Source organism: Onychomys torridus, unplaced genomic scaffold (assembly GCF_903995425.1).
Source record: "Onychomys torridus unplaced genomic scaffold, mOncTor1.1, whole genome shotgun sequence".
Lineage (NCBI taxonomy): Eukaryota > Metazoa > Chordata > Mammalia > Rodentia > Cricetidae > Onychomys > Onychomys torridus.
Window position 1 is genome coordinate 783,218 of NW_023412870.1, and position 13,649 is coordinate 796,866.

The 13,649-nt window shown below is 39.4% G+C and overlaps 1 protein-coding gene across 1 annotated transcript; it reads left to right on the forward strand.

The window, feature by feature from the left end:
- Nucleotides 1-6,156: 6,156 nt before the first annotated feature.
- LOC118576026 (olfactory receptor 14J1-like) lies at nucleotides 6,157-7,126 on the forward strand. The gene has a single exon (XM_036176428.1). It carries the CDS (start codon nucleotides 6,157-6,159, stop codon nucleotides 7,120-7,122), a length of 966 nt encoding a protein of 321 aa, XP_036032321.1. The 3' UTR covers nucleotides 7,123-7,126.
- The last annotated feature ends 6,523 nt before the right edge of the window (nucleotides 7,127-13,649 follow it).

Here is a 13,649-nt window from a genome sequence, read left to right on the forward strand (position 1 = left end):
CCTGGTCTTCCTGCTTCCTCCCCACAAGTGCTGGAATTAAAAGTGTGTGCTACCACTTCCTGGCCTCTATGGTTACCTAGTGGCTAGCTATGCCGTCTTATCTCCAGGCAAGCTTTATTTGTCAGAACACGAACAAAATATCATACCAAAAGAGGAGGATAAAGTACACAAAGGAGGTCTGATAAAGCCACAAGGGATCATATTCTTGTTTACTCACCTAAATTATGTACAATACATAAAAGTCTTTGTGTATGTGCATATTTATTTCTAATGAAGTTTTCCTACATGGTCTGACAAAGTTCCCTCAGGAGCCACAGACTATCTAACAAAAACTGCAACTCCAGGCATAAGAAAATCCCTTCCCAGGCATTAGTCAGGGGAACCCAGGAGTCTCCCAAAATAGTATGGGCTATGCTGTTGCACGTGTTTACATTCCAGAGGTGGAAGTTAAGTCCCTATTACTGAAGATACTATTTACTTCAGACTCAATATCCAGAGAATCTGAGTTGTATCTGACCTAAAGCTTCCTATGATAGCTTTCACCGTATGGAGGAGGAGCTATGGAAGCTTCCAAGGGAGGGAAGTAAACAACAGTCCTATCCAACTACAATGTCTATGAACAAGGAAAACTAACTTGCGTGACATGCTAATCTTAAAGACACAACAGTAGCACTCATATCTTGGTGGTAATCAATAGCTCTCTAGTTGAAATTGAAGGTCCAGTCAACAGGAGGAAAATCATGCCTGATACTGAAAATCCAGCAAACGAACCAGGGCTGGTGAATTCATGGATCTTGGGGAAGAACCTGCGATGATGACTTTATTAAATCTGCATAATTCCTAACAGCATTCCAAATAACTATTACTATATCCACAGACAAGTGTAGCTTTCAACTCTTGTCAAAAAATCTTGAAGAGCTACAATACTGATAGGCATGTTAATATGGGGGAGGGGAATCTTACAGAGACCCATCCATAGACAAAGAACTGCAGGCAGCAAAGGAGTCCTGAGAGCAGGACAAAAGTCCTCCCCAGGGATGAGTTCCCAAATCAGTTATCCAAAGCCAAGAGGTGAGCCCTGAAATCATATACATACAAGTAATACCTAACAGACTGAGAAAGTTGTATTTATATATGTAGTTGTCTGTGTATGTGTGAACAACGACAACTAGGGAAAAAGAGGTCATAATTTCCAGAGGGAGCAAAGTGGGAGGAGGTACATAGAGAAGTTGGAGGAACCAAAAGGAAGGGGGAAGTAATGTAACTATAGCTTAATTTTCAAAAAGAAATTAAGTAAATATTTTTAAAATGCATAATGAGTATGTAATCATACAGTTTAGAAGTAATCTTTGGAGTAATTTTTTTCAATATGTAGAAACATAGTCATACATGGTTACTCCAAAATGCTAATAGTATCTATTATTAAAGTGGTAAGAGAACTAAAAATTTCCTAAACAGTCTCCTGAGCTTGCTTTATTTTTAGTTAAAAGTTTTTGTAAAGGATTTTAGGCATTTCTGCTAAATATATCATAGGATTTCCTAGACATTTTTGCTATCCTGAGTAGTCATAAATGATAACCAAAATAGCTCCTGAGAACATGAAATTCCTGAGTACAGTGGCAAGAGAGGGGATGTGGGGTCATCTCAGCATGTCCCTCTGACATCAACAAGGCCTCAGGCAGGAACCCCAACCACAAGCATCCACAGGGCTTTTGTTGTGAACAAAGACCATGGATATCAACACAGTACCTGGCTGTGGCAGGGCCATGGACCCAGACATGGCCTTTGGTGGAAGCACAGGCCACCCACATTAGCCTATTTCTCACAGCTGACCCTGCCTGTGGTTGATATATTGTGCACCCCAATAAACTTATCTGGGAGTCAGAGAACAAAACAGTCACTATATTAAACCTAGGTTTAGGTAGTGGTAGCACATCCCTTTAATCCTAGCATTCAGAAGGCAGAGATCTGTCTGGATCACTGTGAGTTCAAAGCCACACTGGAAATAGCCAGGCATGGTGACACATGCCTTTAATCCCAGGAAGTGATGGCAGGAAGCAGAAATGCATATAAGGCATGAGTACTAGGAAATAGAGCCTTTTTAAGCTTTTAGTTTTTAGCAGCAGTTCAGCTGAGATCCATCTGGATGAGGACACAGAGGCTTCTAGTTTGAGGAAACAAGATCAGCAGAAGAACTGGTGAGGTGAGGTTGGCTGTGGCTTGTTCTGTTTCTCTGATCTTTCAGCATCACCCAAATACCTGGCTCCGGGATTGTTTTTATCAATAAGACCTTCTAACAATTCATGTTACACCTCTCCAGTTCTACTTCTATCCACTGCACGGCTCCTTTTTCTCTCTCATCTCTCCACCACAAACTTGCTCATCATAGTTGAACCCATCCAGACACTTTGATGGAGCGGGTGCAGGGGAGCTGCCCCACCCCTCACCAGCCACCACAAAGTGGTGGTGTGGGCATGTGAGAGCTGGCCATGGTTGTGTGGGAGACCTAACCCCAATGGCATAGACATGGGAGCTGGCATGGGCAACGGAGAACCATAGCCACAGGATCTCCATGACTCAGGGTAACAGCAGGACAACAGAGAGGAGTCTCAGTGAGGGTCCAGTATTGATGCCTCAACAGAAGCCAGGGGCCTTGCATCAGATCAACAACTCATTTTATTGAACATTTGCAAGCAAAGCTGTTTAAACAAATGGGCAGACTGGGTGACACACCGCAGTTCCCAGCGCCACTACAATAAATGAATATGTGATAGAGAGATGTGAAAGAAGGAGGAGTGAGCTGGCACATGCATGGCAGAACTTGAGACAAGGAAGATGTGGAGAAGGCTGTGGTTAACAGAGGAGCAGTTCATTGCCCAGAGAGGTTGGGGAGATGCTTTTTTCTTATCTTTTTCGACTTTTTAATTTTCAATTTTTATTTTTATTTTATTTCTTGGGGGAGGTTGCTAGGGTGGAGGGCAGACATGGAAGGACTGGGAAATGAGTGGGATTGGGATACATGGTATGAGATACCCAAAGATTCAATTTTAAAAAGTGTTAAAGAGAATTTCTAGGAGAAAGGTAAAGATCAAAGCTGATTTCTAAATTTTCAAAAGACTTTGTAGAGATTCAAGTATTTTCATGAATATTTACATTTTCTTTTGTCCTCTCAGAAATGCAAATTTAAGCTACACAGTAGCACTCCACAGGCTGTGTTCAGACTAGCAGGTCTGGGAGCTATTGCCATCAATGGCTAAATCAGAAACACTGAGTGCAGTGCCCAGGTTTCTCAGAGCTGTAACCAGCTCTCTGGGAGATTCACAGGTCTGCTAAGGACTAAAAGCCACTGAGCCAGAAGACTAAACCCCAAGCTCACAAAATCCCTCAACAGCTGTGTGAAAATTTGAGTGACTCCATGTCCCAGGTGGTACAGGGTCAAAGTAAATGAAGTAACTTTGTGTAAGTCCAAACTTCCATTTCAGAAGATAGTGCATGCACACACCTCTCCACAAAAAAAGCAGCTTAACACAATTGCTCTCCAAGGACATAATAGGGTTTCAAATCTGCAGCTGTGGACAAGAAATATCAGAAGTTACAGAACAGCTTTGGGAACTGCACATACAACAAGACATCCTGGAGTGAGTTTTACAAACTTGGATGAGGAAAGATAAATATTTTATGGGAATTCTAACCTACCCTTATAATCTATCTTAGTTTGGAAAAGCAAGGTTATAATTATAACAAGTGAGCAAGGATATGTTACTGATAATAAACAGAATATTTTAAATTTACATAGACATAATAAGGGGCCATATGAGAAGACCAATGAATGAGAAAAGTTAGCATGTTACATTCTTGAATTTGTGACAATTCTGTAAACTATTTTTTTTTTTTTTTGGTTTTTCAAGACAGGGTTTTTCTGTGTAGCTTTGTGCCTTTTCCTGGAACTCACTCTGTAGCCCAGGCTGGCCTCGAACTCACAGAGATCCTCCTGGCTCTGCCTCCCCAGTACTGGGATTAAAGGAAGGCGTGCGCCACCACCTCTGTAAACTATTACAGCACTTCTTCAAGAACTCTCAGATGTCAGCAAGAGAGACAGCCTGAGATGAACATTGTCAATGAGATGGTGACCCTGTCCCTGTGTCTTTCTTGATATGTGTGAATGTTTATTGCTCAAATGCCAATTCTGTTATTTAAGCAACTAACTCTTAATTTTTTTCCTATTAAAATGCTTAACTCCAAACTGACGAAATTGTGTAGATCAAATGAGACCTGTTTTAGGAAGGATCTAAACATGCCTCCTGTCTTATATGAATGATCAATATTACTCAGCCTTATCTCCCAGTATACTGTATGATTTGTCAGATTAAAATGTTAAGATTAAATGAATATAAAAAATTTATTATGAACAATGATTATGGACATGTTTATAATTTTACCAACTTCAAGTAAAAATACTATCAAAAAAGCAGAATTTGGAAAGAAGAAAACTGTGAGAAACATAAGTGAGATCTCTAGTTTACACTGATTTCTATTGTGGGACATGAGCTTTTGAAGAAATCACATAGTATGAGGATATTCTAAAAGGATTAAAGTTATGACTAAGATACACAGAGCAGGAAACAAGAGACTTTCAGACACAAGAGTTGTATCATATGAAACAAGTTACCTAGTTTTTTTAACAGTGTTTTATTTTCCTTTAGATGGAGGAAATTTTTATGAAGCCCACACCAGTTTGAATTCAGCACGGTACTGCCACAGCTTGTGGGATTCTTTTTCTCGTGTCATGCTTGGCTCTAAAACCATTTTCATAATCAAACTCAAACATCCTGTCAAGTAATTTGATGTAGGTTTGGAAAGATTTGGTATCAAGTTCATTCTTTGCAAAAGAGATATGAGGGAGGTGGAGTGAGTTTGTTCTGTCGCAAGAGAGATGCCACTACATGGAATATGCCTCAATATTGAAAAAGTGACCTCAAATTTTATTCTGTGATTGCATTCTAAGCATATTAATTATAAGTAGACACAAGAAAATATATGGTGATATTTCACAGGACTTAAAACCTCAAAAGACTGACAGAACATGTTTGCTCTTGTTGCCTAGAACTCATTAATGGGAAAAAACATGCAGAAAGCTGACACTTTTAAATTCTCATCAACCTTCAAACACCAACATGCATCTTGCAAAGGGAGAATGATGGGTTATTTTTAACCCCTCAAATATCAAAGCTAAGGATCATCAGCTAAAGCATGACTTCTCTTCTATCTGAAGCATAAATGACTTTAATTTTCCAGTCTCTTATTGAAGTTAGGCACTGGATATTGGTCATTTTCCTCCACATCTTAAACAACCTCAAGAACTCACTGTGTGTCTTTGAAATTGTCTTTGCTTTTTGGTAAGTACTAGTAACTATTTGATGGCTACACCTGAAGGCTCTTAGTATGGACAGCAGTTCAAATAGATGCTAAAAATGCTGTGAAGTGAAATAGGATATCTAAATTGAGAGTGGCATGTGAGTGTTCCCCCTTACACATTTTTTTTTCTGTTCTTGATTTCAATAACTGCTGCATGGTTATTTAAGAGCAATACATCTATTCATATTTACAGTTGGTTCTGCAATAACAGACTCTCTGTAATGATAGTATTGTTTGCTAAAGAAAATAGCTATTTCCAGTGGACAGCCAACCTATATTTTCATTCCTGTCATATTCCCTATACATGCCTATTTCATCTGCTAAAATAGTATCCTGTCCTGTCTATACATAACCAGTCCCATGTTCAAAAACCTTACATCCATGGCCCATCTATTACAAAAGTAATGGGTTTCTATTGTGGCAATGGAATAGTGCTTTTTCACAGGACAAACACAGCTACATTCCTTAAGAGAACCAGTGATGGAACACATGTACATTTACCTGTAACTACTGATTTATAAGAGATAGTGTGAGCTCCGTTGACATGAAAAAAATGTGTTCTTACTTAAGTTGTCCAACAACTAGCGTATAGCTGGTTTGATATATATTACTATATAAATATATAGACAGTAATCATTGAAATAAGTACTGAGGATAAAATAAATAATTCCTCAGTATCTGTATACTGCATTTATTATATCATTTTATTCTTTAGCTGCTACCACAATTTCTAGTCCTAAGATGCTTGTGAGAAATATAACCACAATGAGTGGATTCCTCCTAATGGGGTTCTCTGACAACCATGAGCTACAGATCTTGCATGCTTTGCTCTTCTTGGTGACATACCTATTGGGATCAGCAGGTAACTTCATCATTATCACCATCACCACACTGGACCAGCAGCTCCAGTCTCCAATGTATTACTTCCTGAAGCACCTTTCCCTTCTGGACCTCTCATCCCTTTCTGTCACAGTTCCCCAGTATATTGACAATTCCCTGGCAGGCAGTGGATACATTTCATATAGCCAGTGCATGCTGCAGGTTTTTTTCTTCACAGCTTTGGCCTGGAGTGAGATGGCCATTATCACAGTGATGTCATATGATCGTTATGTGGCTATCTGCCTTCCTCTGCACTATGAGGTCATCATGGATCCTAGGAAGTGCATGTGGTCTGTGGCAGCAGTGTGGCTAAGTGGAGGCATCTCGGGAACATTGTATACAACAACTACATTCTCTATCAGGTTCTGTGGGACCAAAATAATCCACCAATTCTTCTGTGATGTCCCCCAGTTGCTCAAGCTCTCCTGTTCTAATGATTACCTTGTAGTAGTAATGGGAGCGTCTTATTTCCTGTCTGCAATGGCCTTTGCCTGCTTCATTGGGATTTTCCTCTCCTATGTCCACATATTCTCCACAGTTGTCAGGATGCCCTCTGCTGAAGGCCGGTCTAAGGTCTTCTCTACCTGCCTGCCCCACCTTTTTGTTGTCTCATTGTTTCTTTCCACAGGCTCCTGTGCGTATCTAAACCCAACCTCAGAGTCTCCAACTGCTTTAGATTTCTTGCTCTCTATCTTTTACACAGTACTGTCTCCAACACTCAACCCTGTTATCTACAGTCTGAGGAATGAGTCCTTGAAGGGAGCGGTAAGGAAGTTACTGTTAAGTGAAGAATTCATTGGGAAAAAATCATTTTTGTTCTTTTGTTAGTGGCTACTAAACCAGACACAGTGTTTTTAGTATTTTGAACATACTAGTTTTAGTACTAAGGATACCAAGATATTTTCTAGATAAAGTATATTATAAACACATTGCACAGTAAAATTGGATTTGATTCTTTTAACCTATGTCATTAAATACACTGTTTGTTCTTTCAAGTTACTAAAAAATATGATTAAAATCTAGAAATATAGACCCAGCTCTTCCTGATTCTCCCAGTCCATTGGCACATTGACGCAACTGTGAACTTATCAGTAATCCTAACACGGGTTTTGAAAGCATGTTGATGGTCATATTATGAGAGGAACAACAAGAAGAATTATATTTACTGTTAGTGAATTCACCAGATGCATCATAATTTTTTAATATTTATTACTTACTTCCAAGGTTTGTTTTACTTTTTGTCTTTCCATATACAAATTTTAAGGATTAGCACAGGCATGTATGCCATTATTGTGCACATATACATAATTTAATTACTAGTTCTCTTGTGTGCCAAGTATTTATTGTAATTAATATAAAAATTCATTTAAGCTTTAATTCTTTAACTTGTATCACTTACTATCAATTTTCATTTACTCATAAGTCATTTTTAAAATGTAGCACAAGTACTTAGGAGGCAGAGGCAAGCAGACCTCTGTCATAATTTTTAGGCCAGCCTGGTCTATATAGTAAGTTCTAGGCCAGTCAGAATCACATAAACAAATGACCATGTGTTGGAGGAGGGGAGCTTCTTATCTTCCTAATTCTAAAGAAATCAGATTGTTGGATCAAAGTGTACAAAATGCTCAGTTGTCTTGCAAGCTTGAAGGTATTAATTTCCACAGTAATGAATGCATGACCATGAACAATGTCTGGCCATGTTTCTTTATCCATTTAATAGGTAATTGTTATTTCAAACAACAGATATTCATAGAGAATGAATGAGTGTATGAGTGCAGGTACATGTGCTATGTGCCACATTGATCATGTGGAAGTCAAAAAGCAACCTTTGGATGTTGGTCTTTGTCTTTCTACCTTTTTGAGACAAGGTCTTATGGATATCTCTCCTTTTCCCTCTTGGCCTATTGGCCACTGGTACATGAGGGCAAAGGTACACAAGCAAGTGGGAACAGAAAGCTTTGTATGTGGCCAGTGAGTATGAATGGAGAAAACCCTTCAGAAGACTACTTTCAGTAAAACAGCTCAGAGTAAGGAATATACAGGATTATGGAGCCTGGGGACAAACCCTAATTTGCATTAAGTGACACACTCTTATCACAAGGCTTCATATGTGCCATTAGGGTCCTATCAAAATGTCTACAGCACTTGCCTAATTACCATGTATGTCATCAGGGAAAGAGTGTTCGCAGGAAACTGTACCAAGGGTCACCCTTGAAATAAGTCAGGTGTTCTTGGCCTAGAAACATCCTCCAGATAAGGCTAGGTAGAGAGCAGGAAGATTTTCCTGGTGGGAGGGAGTCCTCCATGATGCCAAACTTAGAGAAAACTGCCAGGCTATGATAGACTGCAACCTCTGATCAGCCAGCAATGCCATCTAACATCTCTCCCTATTTTATTTTATATTGGAGGTGTCATCGAAAACCTGTCACCTGTGTCAGAAGGGTCCAGGGCCTAATAATGAATCATGACCTGATTGGAGGTAATTTTTAGCAATAGTGGTTATCTGTCACTAGAGGAACTGAATAAGGCAGGGGGCGAGCAGCAAAATAAAAGACATTATAATCAGAGGACAGATAAAGAGTAGGAACCAGGATAAAGACTCCTGGGGCTGATCAGAAGACCTTTGCACAGGGATTAAGGGTCTTTACATTTTGTTCCACTGAATTGGACACATTGACAAAGAAATATCATTTTTCTCCCAGGACAATACAAGTTCCCCCATGCTCAGCAGTTATTTGGTCTAGTGCTCTTTCTGTTTCAGAGCATGGTTCAAATCTATCAGCTGGACCTGAGTTGTTGATTTTGGGTATTAAGAAGAGGAAATGCTTGCAATCTTGTTCATGGAGTGATATTGAAAAGAAGCAATCTTTAATGTCTAATATTGGGGTATTTAGTGGTATGACAGAGGGAAAGGGGAAGATTACTAAGTGAGGCCACACTGAGGTAAGCCCCAAACTTTCATTATTAATTGCTCTCAGATCCTGGAGGAGCCCCAGGTCCCAGTTTTCTTTTTAATTACAAAAACATGGGTGTTCTAGGGGCTTCTAGAGGGGTGATTGTTTCCCATGTCTAATTGTTGTTTAACTGGTTGTAAAACAATTTCTGTCTGTTTAAAGGCCACTGTTCTACCCAGACAGGATCTTCTATGATCCACTCTAGCAGGGAGTGAGGTATTCAACAGTAGTCCTTAAGATTGGGGGTTCTTTTGATCATAATATTTTTGATAATCTTCTTTGGTAGACTTTCTAATGTCCCAGTAGCAAGGACATTAAAATCTTCTAGGACATCTCTTTCTAGTAAGTTAGTGGCCACATTGGCCACGAGGGATCTAGTGGCCCCATTTGTTTCATCTGAGTCCTCCCATCTATGAAAGTCTTGGGTTATGAATGCTTGAGAGAGACCACCTACCCCCATTAGCTGGATTCTGTGTAAGAGGATCCAATGTGTGCAGACTTAGCTTGTCTTAGGATAGTTTGTCTACTCCTGTATCTATCAGATATTTGAGATTTTTATTGTCAATTTTAATCAAAAGTCTGGGGTGAGAGTCTTCAGGTATGTTAGTGACCCAGTGGATTTGTGGGCCTTTCCCTCTTAATGGCTGGGCTGAGGGCTGCCCCTGTGTAGTTTACACGCAGCAGGGGTTGCCTTCTTTGTCAGTTTTCAATTTGCAGTCCTTCCTCCAGTGATGACCTTTTCTACAACTGGGGGTGGGGGAACGGTTTTAGGGGGTTTAGTGGCAGTTGAATTATTTTTGGGGCACCCGCTTTCCAATGTCCTGTCTCTCTACATTTAAAACATTTTGAGTTAGACCATATTGTGACTGCACAGGGTTTGACAAAGGAGGAGGCCTGATATGAGGCAGTCCCAAAGTCATGAATAGCCACATACATTGATGGTAATGTTTATTTTTTAGGCCATGACAAGCCTCTCTGTGCTCCAGGATCATTTATCATTGTCTGTGCTCCAGGATCATTCCTTCCCAGACAAAATTAATAGCCTTTCTTTGCCTATAGGTTCTGTTACTTTTCTGTCTAGACTGACTTATACTTTTACTTGTTTATTTTTAAGGTCAGTGAAGAGGCCTCGCAAAGTCCTGTGGACAGGGTAGTCAAAAGGTCCCAGGCTTGAAGCACACATAGACAGACCTATTCAAAGCATCTGCAGATTGAGAAGGGGGAGGCTTTGTATTCCTGTGGGAAAATTACCCTGACAGAACAATTGGTCATAATTCCAGTTTATTAATCAAGGAAGGGGGTTGTCCTTATTGTGCTCCTATTTGTTGATTGTGTAATTCATTTTTTCCAGCCTGTATTTGACATTCATCTCTAACCAGGGCTTCCCATTGTACAAATAGAGGCCTGGGACATATATCTGTGCAGTCTTGGGTAGTTAAAAGGGTGCTATTAAAATTATGTACAATAGACTTGGTCCAAGGGTGTGAGTTCCATCCTCCCAGACAGCTTGGTATAGCCCTTTTAAATCCTTGCGAGGGATAGCTGGCTGACAGAAATTGTCTTGTTACACTTAGAATAACAGGAAAGTTCCCTATGGGTGGAGGGTCTGGATCCCTAGGCCATCGAGGCTGCAGAAACCAGGGACAATTGTTCCCAGTATCGCTGATATTGCAGAGCTGTTCAAAGGCTGTGGTGTTAGGTGCCATAGACAAGGGGGGCTCATCTGGATGTTGGAAAGGGCCTTTGCCTTGATATTTGGGTCTCTGTTTTCTGTAATCAACAAGGACTCTGATTATTTGTCCTCTGGAGCCAATGAGGGCTCATAAGGGGCAAGGCAGGTATCATCTAGCAATGCCTTCCTATAGCTCTCTTTGTCACTGATTAGGTCAGACTAACTGACCCACTTGCTTCTGGAGATTCACCTGTTTCCTCCTCCTTGTTTCTATAAGCATTTGGAGATTACAAACACTGCTTCCAGGTCTTAGACATCCAGACTCAGTTGTCAGGGTGGCCAGTAGGTTTTGTTTTCTCATTGTGCCATCTTCAGAGTCTATGAAAAACTTTTACTATCTTCTGCTCCACTCACAGTAATACTTTGAGTGTCTTTTCTTACTTATTTTATTATTTTAGTAAATATCATGTTTGTCCTTCAGATTAACTTAACAATAGTGATCTATTGTTGAAAATGTTTAGAGAATCTAGCCAGATGTTTTCAGTCAGACAGAGACATGCCCTGTACTCATGAGACAATAGTGATGATTGTTAGCACAGGCAAAGCAGAGCACAAGCCTAGAGGTGCATCACCTTATCTAGGAACTAAAGATCTGATGTGCTTAGTTTGTGTCTTGACATTATTTTAAAAGATCCATGAGTCACAAAAATATAAAATATGACTGACTCATGAACTTTGAAGTAAAGCAAGGCATATGATCTAGTGATAATGGAATGAGCAATTGTGCAATGATTAAGCAGAAACATGTTTAGCTGTCTTTGTTCAGTTAACACCTTGGTCTAAACTAGCTTCCTATGCATGGATGAAAATTGTTTTTGGTTTATTTGTTTATACAAGTTTTTTCTTTTATTCCACTATAAAGTTAAAATTTATTGCACTAAAATTTATTAGTGACATATAATAGGTTTTTCTTAATTGGATTTCTTCCAAAATATTTTATTTCTTATGGCTAATTTTAATTGAAAACATTTTTCCATACAGTGTATTTTATCATGTTTTCTCCTCCCCCAATTCCTTCCAGTTCCAAATACAAAAATAAATCAAATGAGGGGAAAATATACAAACACACCACTGAAATTAGTTTGTGTTTACCAACTACTGGGCATGGTGCCTGCTCTGAAGTGTGGTTAATACACCCATAAGACTGCATTGGAGAAAACTGATTTTTTTTCCTTTGCCAACAGGTATCAATTGCAGATAGCTTCTTGATTAGATATAGGAGCCTCTTGGTTAGATATAGGAGCCTATGTCCACTTCTCCCTCTCAGTTCCGGAATCCCATCTGGACTGAACATCTGCAGGCCTTGTGCATACTGTCACAGTATTTGTGAGTTCATAGATAAATCAGTCATACTGTGTCTGGAAGACACCATTTCTTTTTAGTTATACATCAATTCTGGTTCTTAGAATCTTTCCACCTTTTCTTATGTAAAGATCCCTGAACCTTTGAGGGAAGGACTTTGATGAAGACATCCCAATTGGGTCAGAGTGCTCCACAGTCCCACCCTCTCTGTACATTGTCCATTTATGGGTCTCTGTGTTAGTTACCACTTATTGCAAGAAGTTTCTCAATGAGAATTGAGAGAAGCACTGATCTATAGGTCTGGCAGTGTGTCACTAGAAGTCTTGTTATTGTTGTGTTCCTTTAGCAGAATAATAGTAATGGATTTTTCTCTAGGCCCAAGACCTATCTAGTCTCAGGCTCTTGGACACTTTAGCAACAACAGGAGTGGGTTCCATATCATGGAGTGGACCTTAAATACAATTATTTAAAAAGTGGTTGATAACTACTATAACATTCGTGCAACTATTACAACAGTTTGTCTTACAGAAGATGGCAGGGTTTATAGCTGGGAGATGGTGATTATTGCCTTTTTCCTCTGGTAACATTACAATGCCATGAATGCTTGTCACTAGGAGTCAAGCTTCTAGTTAGGCACCAGCTCTATTTCTCCATATTTGATGAGATGTATAAGTGTTGCCTTCAGCAATAAGGCTTTACTATCAGGTTGTAGAGAATAATCAACAGCCTTGGTTATGTTTGATGATTTCCTTAGGACCCCTTTGGATGATGACACATAAAGATAGGCCCCATTCTTTGTACTGGAGGTTTTTCTTGATACGATAAAATGTGTAGTTGGGACATTGTCTCCCCTGTTATTTGGTGACTCACTTTAGGTTCATTTCATAGGTGTATATATTTTAGGAAGCATCTACAGTAGTACATTTCCATATGGTTTTTAATGACCTTTGACCTTAGTATTACTTGCCCCTCCCCATATTCTGTCCTTTACTATTTTCTTCCATCTCCTTCTCTACTTAATCTTATTCTAGTTCTCCCTGTCTCTCCATAACAATATGTACTATTTCTATTTCCTTGGGAGATCCTCTTCTCCCCCCTAGACACCTCCTACTTACTTGTTCAGATTGTAGCACATTTATAGAAGACTTAGAAACCAATGTCCACATATAAAGAAAACATACAATATTTGCCTCTTGGTGTCTGAGTGATTTCTATAGTTTTATTCATTTACCTGAGAATTTCATATTTCTTAACCACTGAATAGTCTATCATATAAATGTCACATTTTCATTATTCATTCATCAGTTAGTGGACATCTAAGCTGTTTCCAACTTCTGCCTATTACAAATAGAGCAGCAATGAACATG

Coding starts and splice junctions, on each gene's coding strand:
- LOC118576026 (XM_036176428.1), top strand. CDS start 6,157: ATGCTTGTGAGAAATATAACCACAATGAGTGGATTCCTCCTAATGGGG.